The sequence below is a fragment of the Schistocerca serialis genome, chromosome 5 (genome assembly GCF_023864345.2).
Source record: "Schistocerca serialis cubense isolate TAMUIC-IGC-003099 chromosome 5, iqSchSeri2.2, whole genome shotgun sequence".
Taxonomy (NCBI): Eukaryota; Metazoa; Arthropoda; class Insecta; order Orthoptera; family Acrididae; genus Schistocerca; species Schistocerca serialis.
The window spans coordinates 454,791,408-454,807,098 of record NC_064642.1 but is presented as its reverse complement, the minus strand read 5'-3'; the positions used below and the strand labels follow the sequence as shown (position 1 = coordinate 454,807,098).

At 39.9% G+C, this 15,691-nt stretch overlaps 1 protein-coding gene across 1 annotated transcript in view; it reads left to right on the top strand.

The window, feature by feature from the left end:
• Window positions 1-15,691, top strand: part of LOC126481072 (glutamyl-tRNA(Gln) amidotransferase subunit B, mitochondrial) — a 124,471-nt gene that overhangs the window by 64,268 nt on the left and 44,512 nt on the right. The window contains exon 4 of the mRNA XM_050104558.1: window positions 2,484-2,656. Within this exon, the coding sequence (XP_049960515.1) occupies window positions 2,484-2,656 (173 nt within the window). The remainder of the gene's footprint in view (window positions 1-2,483; window positions 2,657-15,691) is intronic.

The following is a 15,691-nucleotide window of genomic DNA, read 5'->3' as shown; positions in this document are numbered from 1 at the left end:
TCACTGCACACTGATCTACACTGCTAGTCCGATTATGGGCAAATAATTTTGGGTGCCTCTGTAGGCCAGTGACATGGTCCTTGCAGGAAAGGCCACTCCTCCCACCAAAAGCGCTGCTCACTCTCTTGAGTTTACAGACAGACTACAGGAGCCAACTTCCTCAGGCACTACTATTTACTGCCAGGCCTGAACTATGTTTTGCTCCTGCACCACATTGGCTAAATACTGATCAGTGGCAAGATCAGTGACTCCCTACCTGCTAAAGATACACAGCTGTCTCCTACTTTGCAGTCAGAGATGTCAAATGCTTCTGGATGAGCTCTGCATGACATGTGCCATGCTTTCCAAACTCCTGCATTCCAACTTGTATATGCTAGTGACCAACAACCTTCTCTGCTCATGCATCGCCGAGACATCTAGTGAGCATCATGCGGCTTAACAGAAACTCACAATTCTGCAATGTCTACACCCACTGCCCGATGATGAATACGTTACGTTGACCTCAAAACAGGTCAGTCAAGTCCCATTACCTAACTGTGATCGCCTGACCACACTCAGTGTTATTGATAGTGCCTCTGTGACTGAGTCATCCATTGACAATGGTGTTACAATAACATTATTGCTATGCCCTCAGCTCACACTTCACGCCAACCCTTCTGGCCACAAACTATTGGTACCATCCATGACGGGACAATTCATTGCATCAACACCACTCCTGGCCCACTAGTCCGCCGTCACCCCCACCACCTACCTCCGCACAAACTCAAAGCGACAAAAGCCAACGTGGATGAACTCTTGTGTGTTAGTATTGGTATTGTATGACAATCTGACAGTGCCTGGGCTTCTGTTATCAAACTCGTCCTCAAAAGGGATAATACTAGGTGATTCTGTGGCAATTATCGGTATCTCAAGAGCTGGACTATAACAGACAGCTACCCTATACCAAACTTACAAGACTTCACACACGAAGTTTCTGGTGCCACTGTATTCAGTGTTGTTGACTGTAAAAGGTGCTATTTACAGACTTCTGTGGCTGACGAGCGTATACTAAACCTGCAATAACCACACCGTTTGGTCTGTTTGATTTTTTATTTATGCTGTGTTAGTTAAAAAAAATTGGCCGAGGCCTGGCAGAGGTTTATTGATGGCTTTCTATTTAACATGTCCTTCTGCTATGCTTACCTAGATGACGTGATAATTTTCTCGCAGACTCGCCGTGAACATGAGATCCATTTATGCACCATGTTGGACAAGTTAGCAGCACATGGTTTCATGATTAATAACGATAAATGCCAACTACGGCAACCCTGTGTCACCCTCGTTGGACATTTATTTGACACTTTGGGGATACGCCCCATGCCAGAAAAAAGGGAACAGATTCGCCTCCTTCCTCCCTTCTCGGACTATCAAGAACTACAACATTTCCTCAGAGACATCAGTTTTTACAGGCACCATCTCCCACATGCTGCTGAAACACTCTTGCCTCTTACTGAGCCACCGCACGGCAGGAACACCACCAACAAATGATGATGCCTGACATGGATGCCTGACGTGGATGCCTGAAATGCAAATTGCCCTCGACAAAATTATATCTGACCTCACACAGGCTGTCACCCTCGCCCTTCCATCACTGGATGCACACCTCATGATCATCGCAGACACCAGCGACCATGCAATGGGCACAGTACTGCAACAAGAGATCACTGGTGTGAAACAGTTGCTGCATTTCTTCTCTCGGAACTGAGCGATGTTCAGAAGAAGTGGTCAACTCCTGGTAGAGAGCTCTTGGCCATAAATGAGGTGGTCCGCTGTTTCCAGGATGACATTCAAGGACGCCCTCTAACCATTTACACTGACCAAAAGGCTCTTGCAGATGTGATCAAAAACCCTTCTGTTAATGCCACACCAGGTGTTTTCACCATCTCGACCTGATCTTTCAATTTACCACCGACATCAGACACATCTGAGATGCGGAAAGTGTAGTCACGGACTACCTGTTTTGATTGTAGCCACATTTACTCAGCTGGACTTCAATCTACAAGTGGTACATTCTTCAGAAGTAAGTAATAAAGACACATAACATACATTATGTTAAAATTATAAGCATACATTATGAACTAAAATGCTCAAGGCAAATAACAGATATCGTAGATCCATGAAGGACTTAATCTATGATTTCTGTTCTTTGACCTGAGCCTCTTAGCTCATAATGAATGCTTATATTTTTAATGTAATGTAAGTTATGTGATGTTATTCCTTCTGTAGAAGATAGCCCTAGTGGTATTTAAACCTGGTCAGTATTTATTACTATAAACTTTATGGAACCAGTTAGCTGTTTACATCATTTATTGAAAAAAATTGTAGGAGTCACATCTATTTCAGCTGTAGTTGAGTGTAAAAAGAACAAAGAGTATATAACAAAAAAGGCTCCCTCATCTGTCCTTGCCATTTGTCTGCCTTATTTGCATCATCTCTTTTTTCAGGCTGGCTACCAAATTACGCAACAACGCCTTCCACTAGCTCAAGGTGGGCAAATAGATTTCCATGTTTTTACCCAAGGTGTGCATAAGAAGCCTTATAAGAAAACAGCAAGGATACATCAGCTGCAGCTTGAACAAGATAGTGGAAAATCTCTTCATGATGAAATTTTGAACAGGTATCATGAAAGCCATTAATCTGTTTTCATCCTCCTCCTCACCCTTCCACCCCCCCCCCCCCCCCCCCCCATATCTCTCACTCACATCCTCAGAGTAACCCAAATGCAAAAGCCGATAAATGCATTTTTTGTTGATTTTGAGATGGGCTTACTGTCACATAGATTTTTTCAGCACCTACACGAGGGAATAGGTTTCAGGGTGCAAAGTCCATTATAGGCCATTGAAAACTGCCGTAGAAAATTGTTTTCAGTTGCAAAAGCTGTTAACTGCACATTGTCTTCAGGTGTAAAGCCCACTAAATGTCCGAAGCTTACATAACCCGCCAAGTTCAACAGGCATGGTGGTCACCATGCCATGTCCAGATGAAAAGCACACCAACTGACATCAGATTTACCAATCTAGACATTAAAAGCTACATTTCAGTTTGTTATGATTAGAAGAAATATTTTTCACATTCAGAGTTAGGTTGGCTGCACTGTAGCAAACACATATGCAACAGTGAAGCTCACACAGCCACTTTTGCAATATATATGCTGGCAAGCACAGTTCAGCTGATCAGCAGGGTGCTTGTTGACATATTGGTGAGAGTGTTTTGCAGAAGATATGTGATTTTGTGGACATTTAAATACAGCAGATAGTACAAACGAAGTGGAAGTAATTGAAATAATAGGAATTCTGCAAGAATTCGAACCCATCTTAGTATTTGCAAATGACCTGAACAAGACCAGGTTTGACAGTCCCTCCTGGAAAAGGAAGAGGCATTCTTATCAGTGGAAGAGAAATGTTTCCAAAACAGAACGGTAAGAACATGAAAAGTATTAACATTGTTATGAAACAAAAACTGTGTTGGTACTAAGTATTATAACATAACCTCAACAAAGTTGTGGTATGATCTGTGCTGTCCTCTATACAGTGGCACAGTCTGACCAATTTAATAGACAATTTCTGCAAAACTGAAACTGGTAGTTATCTGGCAACAAAATAAAAATGTACTGCATAGCGAAACTAAAGGAAATTTGTGTTAAATGCAGTAGATCTCGCAGAGAGCAGCAAGGAGTGCACATGATTATGTGTAGTTTTAATAGGCACTATACTTAACAGGGTTGCCAGATTGCTCCCGCTTTGGGGAGGATTTTAAGCAACTTATGGGGGAGGGGGTTTTGGCAGTAAAAAATGAAATTTTCTACCAATCGTTTGGTTTAATCACGCCTTTTATATACACTACTAGTTCTTTTAATTTAGCCCGTCATGTACAGACTTCTGAATACTTTTCAAGACCCTTGACATGGCCGCCATCTTGGATTCAACTCCAAAGTTTCAAATGGGAATGTAGTCATGTGACATATCAAACAGACAGAGAATTTCACCAGAAAAACAGTTCCGTTGTTATTTTAAAATACCTTTATTCATTCTCGGGTTAAGGCCAATTACGTGCGGCAGCAGTGGGACACTCGGCAGCTTGAGTATTACGTACTGAGAAGTCATAAAATGGAGTCTGAAATGGTGCAAAGTGACTATCTCATGCCTGATATGTTACATGTGTTTAACTGTTAGGTATCATTTACTCATGTTAACATTTTAATCATTGTTTCCTTATTTACAGGTTACAAAATGTCCTTAACACATGAAGAACGCATTGAAATCATCTTGATACCAGGAGATAGAACCACATAGGCCATTGCTGAGGATTTAAACAGTCGTCACCCAACCAGACAGCCCATCACTCACAGCACAGTTGCCAAGCTTTTGGCCAAATTCCGAGGAACAGGTTCTGTCACAGATAAACCTAAGACTGGAAGACCAAAACCTGCCACTGATGAAGCAATAACAGTGAGCATGTTGGCATCATTTAGCAAGAGTCCGCCATGAAGTACTCGTCGCCTGTCACATGAATGTGGGGTTAGCGGTACCTCCATACTGCGAATTTTATCGCAGCACAAATGGCACCCATACAAAATTCAGCTGCTCCAACACCTGAACAAAGATGACCCAGACCGTCAGCTACAGTTCGCAGAATGGGTGCCACAGCAGCTGCAGATAAACCCACGTTTCCCCTATCAGGTGCTGTTCAGTGATGAAGCCAATTTCTTTATCAATGGTGAAGTGAACAAGCAGAATCACAGATACTGGTCCAACACAAATCCGCACTGGATTGATGCTTCCAAAACCGTCGACTCACAAAAAATGATGGTCTGGTGTGGTGTGTAGGGTACCAAAGTCGTTGGACCTTTTTTTATTGATGGTACATTAACATCCAACGGTTATCTGAGGTTATTGGATGAAGAAGTGTTTCCTTCATTGTTAACGGAGATTGGGACATATCCGGAATTCTTCCAGCATGATGAAGCCCCACCACACAATGTGCGAGCATGCCTGGATGTGCAGTTCCCTCAAAAGTGGATTGGTCGTAGGGGTGCTGTGGAGTGGCCACCACATTCACCAGATTTGATTTCTTTGGACTTTTATCTTTGGGGTCATGTCAAAGCACTGGTTTATTCTGTGAAAATATGGGATTTGTATCATCTACAGCAGCGCATTGTTGATGTGTGTGGTTAAATTCAGCCAGATGTGTTGGTCAAAGTTCATCAGGACTGGGTTCGGAGGATAGCATTAACAATCCAACATAATGGACAACATATCGAGCCATTCCTATGACTGTGTAACATCAGTGTAATGTCTCTTCGGCACATAACACACATGCTGCCCAACATCCCACCACTGCCACATGTAACTGGCTATAATCCGAGAATGAATAAAGCTATGTTCAAAATAACAACGGCGTTGTTTTTCTGGTGAAATTCTCCATATGTTTGATATGTCACATGACCACATTCCTATTTGAAATTTTGGAGTTGAATCCAAGATGGTGGCTTTCAAGATGGTCGCCATGTTGCTGACAGATTAGATTAGATTAGATTAGATTAGCCTATAAAGTTTCCCCCTTCCCATTCCTCTTGTGTAGGGACTCTGTTTCCTTGTTTGCTACTCCATTTGAATTTTATGAGGATGTTTCCGGACTTTTGGACCACCCTGTACTTTCCTTACCAGGTTGCTTCACTTGCTCGGAGTGCCACCAGGTGACATTCAATCTTGTTGTGGGCAGTCTCTATCACAATATCACACAGTAATGTTTATTAATAGGTATTGTCTGGCACAAAGTCATTAAAGAGTACCGTATCTTGCTGGTAAAAGTAACTGTTTGAAGAGATTTATGGTTAATACTCAGTTATCAAGTCTCCAAAGAATGCTTGGGGCATATCTCTATAAAACACTTATGTCATCAGTTTGAGCAGAATTATTTCAAGCAGTTATTTATAAGAGAGCAAAAAGTTATTGTCATTGGCAAAACTGAAAACTCTCCTTAGTGCAGAGGGCACAGAAACCCCTTTTTAACCTACTGTCTTTATTTAGAATTATCATAAAATAGTTCAATCATTTTGAGTGTGACATTGCAAATTTCTGACTGATGACCTCAGTCTCTGAGGCTGAGTCTAATGAAGTGAAAAAGCCTTAATCACTTCATTGTGTTTCACTGAAATATGTTTTGAGTTGTACTGAAGCTACAGATATTTTTTGTTGCTTGTTTAATAAAAATACTTCTCCACCATAAAAATACAATTTTCTAAGATATCATTCATTTGTTTGTGTGTAAACCAATGAGACATGTTATGAAGGATAATAGGTGAAGGGACTGCCTTAATAGTATTCAGTTTGGATACTTTCTTGCTCTCAGTTTGAGTGTCTGTGTATGGCAGTGTCACAAATCGCATCCTCTCTTTCGTCCTTAGTGTCATATCAGTGGAGTCAGATGCAAGGGACTTTATTAACACTGCTAAATGTGTGATTTGTTATCATTGTTTAATATTACCAATCACACTTCCTTGTAGAATTTCTTGAACTAATGACAAAATAATTATTTTTATTTTATTTGTGAGATAAATATTCACTTATGAATGTTCTACACTTGATACATGCTTTCCTAGTACAGCTGTTACGTAAAAGCTTTAGCTCTCAGCAAGCCTGAAGAATAAGACAGATCTGTCAGTAGTTGTTGTCTGCCTGTAGTTGTGTAACACTAGACACAACCAATTATTTGGCCTCTAAGAACATAAGTTTATTGATCCATATTCAAGTAAACAACAAATGTAGAAACAGTGCAATAAGCTATAGTACAATCTGAGAAGCTGCACTATCTTTATATAGAGGAGGGCTCCAGTAGGTAGTACTGTGGATGTCTTGCCATGTGCACTAGCCTTGCAACCCACTGCAGGTGGCCTTCAGTGGCCAGAATGCTTCAAGTGTAGCACACCTGCCATGGCATGTAGCCAAGTGTTGTGTAAAGGGTTGTACACCCCTCTCCTCTTGGGGAAATAGTGCTCCTCTGATGCAGGCATTGTAGTGATAAATGACACTTCCATGTGCCCCCGGTCCCCCTCAAAGACCACAATGGATGACCAGCAATAAGGGTGCTGCCAGCATCTTGATGTTTGGCACTTGATGTGGCAGAAGTGTGATGAGGTTGATGGCCACAGGGTGCTCAGATGGAGACACCAGGGTTGCCAGTGCTGAAGAACCCAATGGTTAAGGCCCAGTTGGTGGTGGAAGTGCAGTAACGCATCAACGGCAAGGGCGAGCAGCATGCATCAGGGTGCTGGACCCAGGAGAGGAAAGAGATGATGACTTCCACAAGGAGGAGTGGGTCTGACTCAGGGAGGCCAGGACACGTGATGAGGGTGCCGGAACAGGTGCCAAGGGTGGAGGTGAAGGCAGCGGCGACAGACCGATGGCCCTCACTGTGGCACAAGGATGATTCTGAATGAGATTTTCACTCTGCAGCAGAGTGTGTGCTGATATGAAACTTCCTGGCAGATTAAAACTGTGTGCTGGACCGAGACTTGAACTTGGGACCTTTGCCTTTAGTGGGCAAGTGCTCTACCAACTGAGCTACCCAAGCAAGAGATGTGGCTCGAATTCAAAGATATAGTAGCAACAGCAGTTGAGAGATTCATACCTCATAAATTGGTAAGAGATGGAACTGTTCCCCCATGGTACACAAAACAGGTCTGAACGCTGTTGCAGAGGCAACGGAAAAAGCATGCAAAGTTCAGAAGAACGTGAAATCCCGAAGATTGGATAAAATTTACAGACACGCAAAATTTGGCATGGACTTCAATGCGAGATGCCTTTAATAGGTTCCACAACGAAACATTGTCTTGAAATTTGGTAGAAAATCCAAAGAAATTCTGGTCGTATGTAAAGTACACAAGCGGCAAGACGCAGTCAGTACCTTCACTGCGCAGTGCCGATGGTACTGTTACCAACAACTGTGCTGCTAAAGCAGAGTTATTGAACGTGGTTTTCCGAAATTCCTTCACCAAGGAAGACAAATGGAATATTCCAGAATTAGAAACACGAACAGCTGCTAGTATGAGTTTCTTAGAAGTAGATACCTTAGGGGTTGCGAAGCAACTCAAATCGCTTGATACGGGCAAGTCTTCAGGTCCAGATTGTATACCGATTAGGTTCCTTTCAGATTACGCTGATACAATAGTTCCCTACTTAGCAATCATATACAACCGCTCGCTCACCGATAGATCTGTACCTCCAGATTGGAAAATTCCGCAGGTAGCACCAGTGTTTAAGAAGGGTAGTAGAGGTAATCCATCAAACTACAGACCTATATCATTGACGTTGGTTTGCAGTAGGGTTTTGGAGCATATACTGTATTCAAACTTTATGAGTCACCTCGAAGGGGATGATCTATTGATACGTAATCAGCATGGTTTCAGAAAACATCGTTCTTGTGCAACGCAGCTAGTTCTTTATTCGCTCGAAGTAATGGCCGCTATCGACAGGGGATCTCAAGTTGATTCCGTATTTCTAGATTTCCGGAAAGCTTTTGACACTGTTCCTCACAAGCGACTTCTAATCAAGCTGCGGGCCTATGGGGTATTGTCTCAGTTGTGCGACTGTATTCGTGATTTCCTGTCAGGAATGTCACAGTTCATAGTAATTGACGGCAAATCATCGAGTAAAACTGAAGTGATATCAGGTGTTCCCCAGGGAAGCATCCTGGGACCTCTGCTGTTCCTGATCTATATAAATGACCTGGGTGACAATCTGCGCAGTTCTCTTAGGTTGTTCGCAGATGATGCTGTAATTTACCGTCTAGTAAGGTCATCCGAAGACCAGTATGAGTTGCAAAGTGATTTAGAAAAGATTGCTGTATGGTGTGGCAGGTGGCAGTTGATGCTAAATAATGAAAAGTGTGAGGTGATCCACATGAGTTCCAAAAGAAATCTGTTGGAATTCGATTACTCGATAAATAGTACAATTCTCAAGGCTGTCAATTCAACTAAGTACCTGGGTGTTAAAATTACGAACAACTTCAGTTGGAAAGACCACATAGATAATATTGTGGGGAAGGTGAGCCAAAGGTTGCGTTTTATTGGCAAGACACTTAGAAGATGCAACAAGTCCACTAAAGAGACAGCTGACAGTACACTCATTCGTCCTCTGTTAGAATATTGCTGCGCGGTGTGGGATCCTTACCAGGTGGGATTGACGGAGGACATCGAAAGGGTGCAAAAAAAGGGCAGCTCGTTTTGTATTATCATGTAATAGGGGAGAGAGTGTGGCAGATATGATACGCGAGTTGGGATGGAAGTCATTAAAGCAAAGACGTTTTTCGTCGCGGCGAGATCTATTTACGAAATTTCAGTCACCAGCTTTCTGTTCCGAATGCAAAAATATTTTGTTGAGCCCAACCTACATAGGTAGGAATGATCATCAAAATAAAATAAGAGAAATCAGAACTCGAACAGAAAGGTTTAGGTGTTCGTTTTTCCCGCGCACTGTTCGGGAGTGGAATGGTAGAGAGATAGTATGATTGTGGTTCGATAAACCCTCTCCCAAGCACTTAATTGTGAATTGCAGAGTAATCATGTAGATGTAGATGTAGATAATCTTTATTCAGTTCCTTAGTAAAAAGTTAGATGCAGAATAGCTCAGAGATATTCCCAAGGGAACTTGGTTAGATTCTCTTATTGTGGATTGACTTCAGAGAGAACATGTCTGAAATTGGTAGATAGTCAACTGATTACATAGTTCCAATGTGTTGACAGTATTTACACTGAATGATTCTTTCATTTTGTTGTAAAGTGTTTACTGTTATGAAAGTTCCTGACAAATTAAAACTGTATACTGGACCAAATCTTGTACACCGACCCATACACCTTTCATAGGTTACACTCTCACAGGCACTTCTCATTCACTGCCTCACAGGCTCGGTCTTTCAATAACTCTTTCCTACTTTCCAAAAGTATACAGAACCTCCATGCCTTGCAAACCTAGCATTCCAAGAATTAACAGAATGCCAGAGAATGCCTAAGGCAAGATTCCAGTGTGACACAAGGCATGAGATCAGAGCTGTACGACCCAAGTCACCTGCTCTGTTTTCAGTGCCACAACTGCCAGTCAGTACACTCTCCAAATGTGTTCATTGATATTGTCATGCTTTCAAAAACATGGCAAGCTTTCCAAAATCATGTCAATTCCATGTTTCTGAACAGTTTCCATAGATAGAACTGAAGACAAAAATATGGCACTTCCCTTGAATTTTTCTTGAATGATTCAACTAACACATTTGCTGGTATTTTTCCTTGCTCTCTTCACTTGTATGTTTCCAGGGAGACAACCCTTTGCCTTACTGTCTGCCAGTAATGCACTTCAGTAGATGTTAAACCTATAGAACAGTACTTACAATCACACAATTGTCAATTTTTACACTTGAAACATTCCCCCCTCTACTTTCAGAAGACATACTCATTTTAAAATAATTAATGCCTTCAATTCTTGTAATCAACACTGAGCATGATGACTCAGTGGTTAAACCACTGGACTCACATTAAGGAGGAATGTGATTCAAATTCTCATCCTTCCAGAAGTATCCCCGTTTTTTTGGGCTGAGGGAGGGACTGGGGCTGTGGTTGTGGTTGTGTTGTCACCAGTCTCTGACTGATATTATGTCAGACACTTCCTCTGACTTTTAGAGACCCTGGATGTATTCTTTCCACCTATTGTCTTTCTCATTTATGTTTAGCAGTTAAACAGCTTTGCACTCTGGTTGCTGATAGCTTTGCATTTTGTCTCATAAAATGTATTTTAACTCTTCTAGATGCTGAATCTGTCTTTCAAATTACCTTTTGCTTTTAGTTTTTTTTTCACATTTTTGCAGGCACTTTGCTTTAGCTCCCCTGTATTTCCTATTGGTTTTGTTTCTAAATGGCTTACATTGCCATATTCCTTTCTTTTCATAAACATTTCATGGATTTCCTTCTTTCATCGATTATCTTTTGCTGCCAAGATCACTTGGTATTTTTATTTTTTTTCACAATAACTGGATTCAACACAATCTTGCTGTCATTGGATCTTCAGAAAATTCTTATTAACATGCATACATATCACCAATACAATGAGCATACTTTTTTGCTGCAATATATGGTTGTTAATAAAAATTTTCTGAAGATATGATGATGACAACAAGATTCTTTCTAAGCTAATCATTGTGAAATAAAATAAAAATACCAGCGGTCTTAGCTGAAAGGCTTTCTCCATTTACCAATGACAGTTTGCTCCCTGCAAACTTGAGCCACTTATATTCCACTGATAAGCTGAAATATTTCTCCTGTCACCCAAGGTTTCTTCGCAATTACCTTCTTTGTGCTTTCAGTGTCAGTCCAACTTCTGTGATTGCTCTATTAGTGGATGTCCATTCCTCTAAAACAGAACTGCTGGGACTGTGGTATTCATTCTCACAGAATTTACAGCATCAGAGGATTTCAAATACACATCATTAGTCCTCAATATCTCAGTACCCCACCTCTTCACATTATGATTTTTCCTGACAGTTCTCGTAAACTTCAGCCTACTCTTAATCATTATGTAACTGTGATCTAAGTGTATATCTGCTCCTAGGTATACCTTAGACTCCAATATCTGATTTCAGAATCTCTTACCGTGATGTGTCTTCCCAAGTCTCCTGGCCTTTTCCAAGTGTAGCCTGCCTAAACCTGTATAGTTTTTGAATGGTGTTTCTTGAACAGCAATTTACTATTACCCTGAAACTTACTGCAGCACTCAAAGAGTTTTTCTTCTCTCTCATTCCCTCAACTAAGTCCATATTCTCTTGTATCTTGGACTTCTACCCCTTCCTCTACTACAGCATTGCAGTCTCCCATGATTATTAGATTAGATTAGATTTACTTTCATTCCAGTTGATCCATAGTGAGGAGGTCCTCCAGGATGTAGAGCATGTCAGAAAAACAATAATACATGACAAATATTTACAACTGAAATAAATAAGCTAATCTACCTTCCACAGGCCCCAAGTAGGATGATCGTCTCTCTCTCTCTCTTCTTCTTCTTCTTCTTTTATTTTTTTTATTTTTTTAATTTTTTTTAAATGATCACTATATGAAAGAATCATTTTACAAACACTTTGTTGTTGTGGTCTTCCATCCTGAGACTGGTTTGATGCAGCTCTCCATGCTACTCTATCCTGTGTAAGCTTCTTCATCTCCCAGTACCTACTGCAGCCTACATCTTTCTGATTCTGCTTAGTGTATTCATCTCTTGGTCTCCCTCTACGATTTTTACCCTCCACCCTGCCCTCCAATACTAAATTGGTGATCCCTTGATGCCTCAGAACATGTCCTACCAACCGATCCCTTCTTCTGGTCAAGTTGTGCCACAAACTCCTCTTCTCCCCAATTCTATTCAATACCTCCTCATTAGTTATGTGATCTACCCAACTAATCTTCAGCATTCTTCTGGAGCACCACATTTCGAAAGCTTCTATTCTCTTCTTGTCCAAACTATTTATCGTCCATGTTTCACTTCCAAATGCGGCTACACTCCATACAAATACTTTCAAAAACGATTTCCTGACACTTAAATCTATACTTGATGTTAACAAATTTCTCTTCTTCAGAAACACTTTCCTTGCCATTGCCAGTCTACATTTTATATCCTCTCTACTTCGACCATCATCAGTTATTTTGCTCCCCAAATAGCAAAACTTTACTACTTTGAAGTGTCTCATTTCCTAATCTAATTCCTTCAGCATCACCCGACTTAATTCGACTACATTCCATTATCCTCATTTTGCTTTTGTTAATGTTCATCTTATACCCTCCTTTCAAAACACTGTCCATTCCATTCCACTGCTCTTACAAGTCCTTTGCTGTCTCTGACAGAATTACAATGTCATCGGCGAACCTCTTCTCCATGGATTTTAATACCTACTCCGAACTTATCTTTTGTTTCCTTTACTGCTTGCTCAATACAAAACACTAATGCATTGAATTTTTTTTTATTTATAAGGTAATAAACATGTAATAGAACTACTATAATATTTATTTACAATGAACATATTACTGCACTGAAATGGTGCGGAAGTTAGATTGCATTTACACACACACACACACACACACACACACACACACACACACACACACACACTTATTTACAAAGAACACATTACTGCACTAAAATTGTGCAGAGAGAGAGAGAGAGAGAGGGGGCGAGAGAGAGAGATGCACAAAAAACCAGTTGGTTCTGCTGAGAAATTCATCAATAGAGTAGAAGGAGTTGGCCACCAATAAATCCTTTAGGCTTCTCTTAAACTGAATTTCATTGTTTGTTAAGCTTTTTGTGGCTGCTGGCAAGTTATTGAAAATGTGTGTTCCTGAATAATGCACACCTTTTTGTACAAGAGTAAGTGACTTTAAATTCTTGTGAAGATTATTCTTATTTCTAGTGCTGATTCCATGTATGGAGCTGTTGATTTGAAAAAGTGATATATTTTTAATGACAAATTTCATTAAGGAATAAATATATTGGGAAGCAGTAGACTTCACATTTTTGTGCCTGGAAAACTTTAGCTTGGCTTGATGAATTACCCCAAAAAATAATCCCATCTGACATTATGCAATGAAAGTAAGCATAGTATGCCAGCTTTTTCATTTTTATATCCCTTATGTCTGACACAGTTCACATTGCAAATAGAGATTAGTTAAGATGCTTCAGCAGTTGTGTGGTGTGCTCCTCCCAGTTGAATTTATTGTCAAGCTGTAATCCCAAGAATTTCACACTGTCCACTTCTTCTATCTGCCTGTCATTATATGTTAGGCATATACTCATGGGACACTCCTTACAAGTTCTGAACTGCATGTAGTGTGTTTTTTCAAAGTTTAGTGATAAAGAATTGGCTAGGAATCAGTGATTAATGTCCACAAATATTTTATTAGCTGATCGTTCTAAGACTACACTTGATTTGCTATTTATTGCAATGTTTGTATCATTGGCAAACAAAACGAACTTGGCATCTAGTAATGTTACTGATGAAAGGTCGTTGATATACACAAGAAAAAGTAAGGGTCCTAAAGTGGAACCTTGTGGGACCCCACATGTAATTAGTTCCCAGTTGGATGATGCCTGATATCATGTCTCTTTCCTAATAACACCCTTTGTTTCCTGCCAGAGATATAAGATTTGAACCATTTTGCAGCTTTTCCTGTTACACCACAATAATCTAATTTACTTAAAAAGATATTGTGATTTACACAGTCACGTGCCTTTAACAGATCACAAAATATACCAGTTGCATGCAATTTTTTGTCTAGTGAATTAAGCACATTTTCACTGTAAGTGTAGATAGCCTTCTCAATAGAACCCTTTAGAAATCCGAACTGTGACTTTGACAGTATGTTATTTGAGATAAGATGGTTATAAAGCTGATTGTACATTACTTTTTCTAAAATTTTTGAGAATTCTGGCAGGAGTGAAATTGGACGGAAGTTTGATGTACCTTCTTAAACAATGGCTTAACTTCAGCATATTTCAACCATTCATGAAATATTCCACTGATAAATGAGTGGTTACACAGATAGATTAGTATGTTACTTAACTCAGAATCACATTCTTTAATTAACTTTGTTCATATTTCATCATCCCTCTAGATGTTTTTGATTTTAAAGATTTTTATGATGGAAATTATTTCTGCTGGGCTAGTGAGGGTCAAATTCATATTATGGAAGTTACTTGAAATGTCTGGTCTGGAGTATTCCATAGCAGCATCCACAGAACCTGACAACCCCATCTTTTCAGTAACAGTTATAAAATTTTGTTAAATAGTTCTGCAACACTATACACATCTGTCACCAATGTATCATTTACTCGTAATGCTATTTGTCCCTCTTCATGTCTGGTTCTACCAGTCTCCTCCTTCACTGTATCCCATATAGACTTTATTTTGTTATCTGATATGACTATCTTTTCCTTGTAATATATTTGATTTGATGTCCGTATTACAGTCTTTAATATTTTGCTGTATTTCACGTAATGTGCTATAGCATCAACATCAGAACTGTTTCGGATTGACAGATACAGTTTTCTTTTTGTTTTACAAGATACCCCTATTCCTTGAGTAATCCATGGCTTCTTTGTAGACTTTGCTCTAACCTTGGATAGTTTTGGGACAAAACAGTGTTCAAATAAGGTAAGCACTTTATTAGCAAAAGTGTTATATTTTTCATTCATGCCATGAGCAGTGTAAACATCATTCCAGTGAATGTCTCTGAGGAGTGTCCTAAAATAATCAATTTTTGGCTTATTGATTAAGCTCTTGAGCTCAGATTTAAAAGATTTTATATCCTGTTCAGCATTAACATTTAACAGAAGGAACTGTATGTCATGGTCTGAGAGACCATTGACTATTGGTTTTGTAATATAATTTTGTTCATTGGACTTTTCTATAAAGATATTATCAATGGCTGTTTGTGAACAATTGGCTACCGTAGTGGGGAACTTTACAGTGGGAATTAAGTTGAATGATAGTGTTACTAATTCAAATAAGTTCTTATTGAGGAAAGTTTTTAAGGAAATCTACATTGAAATCACCAGCAACCACTATTTCTTTGTTTTTGGTTGTTAAATGGGCCAGTACAGCTTCAAAGTGGTTTATGAACAGATTG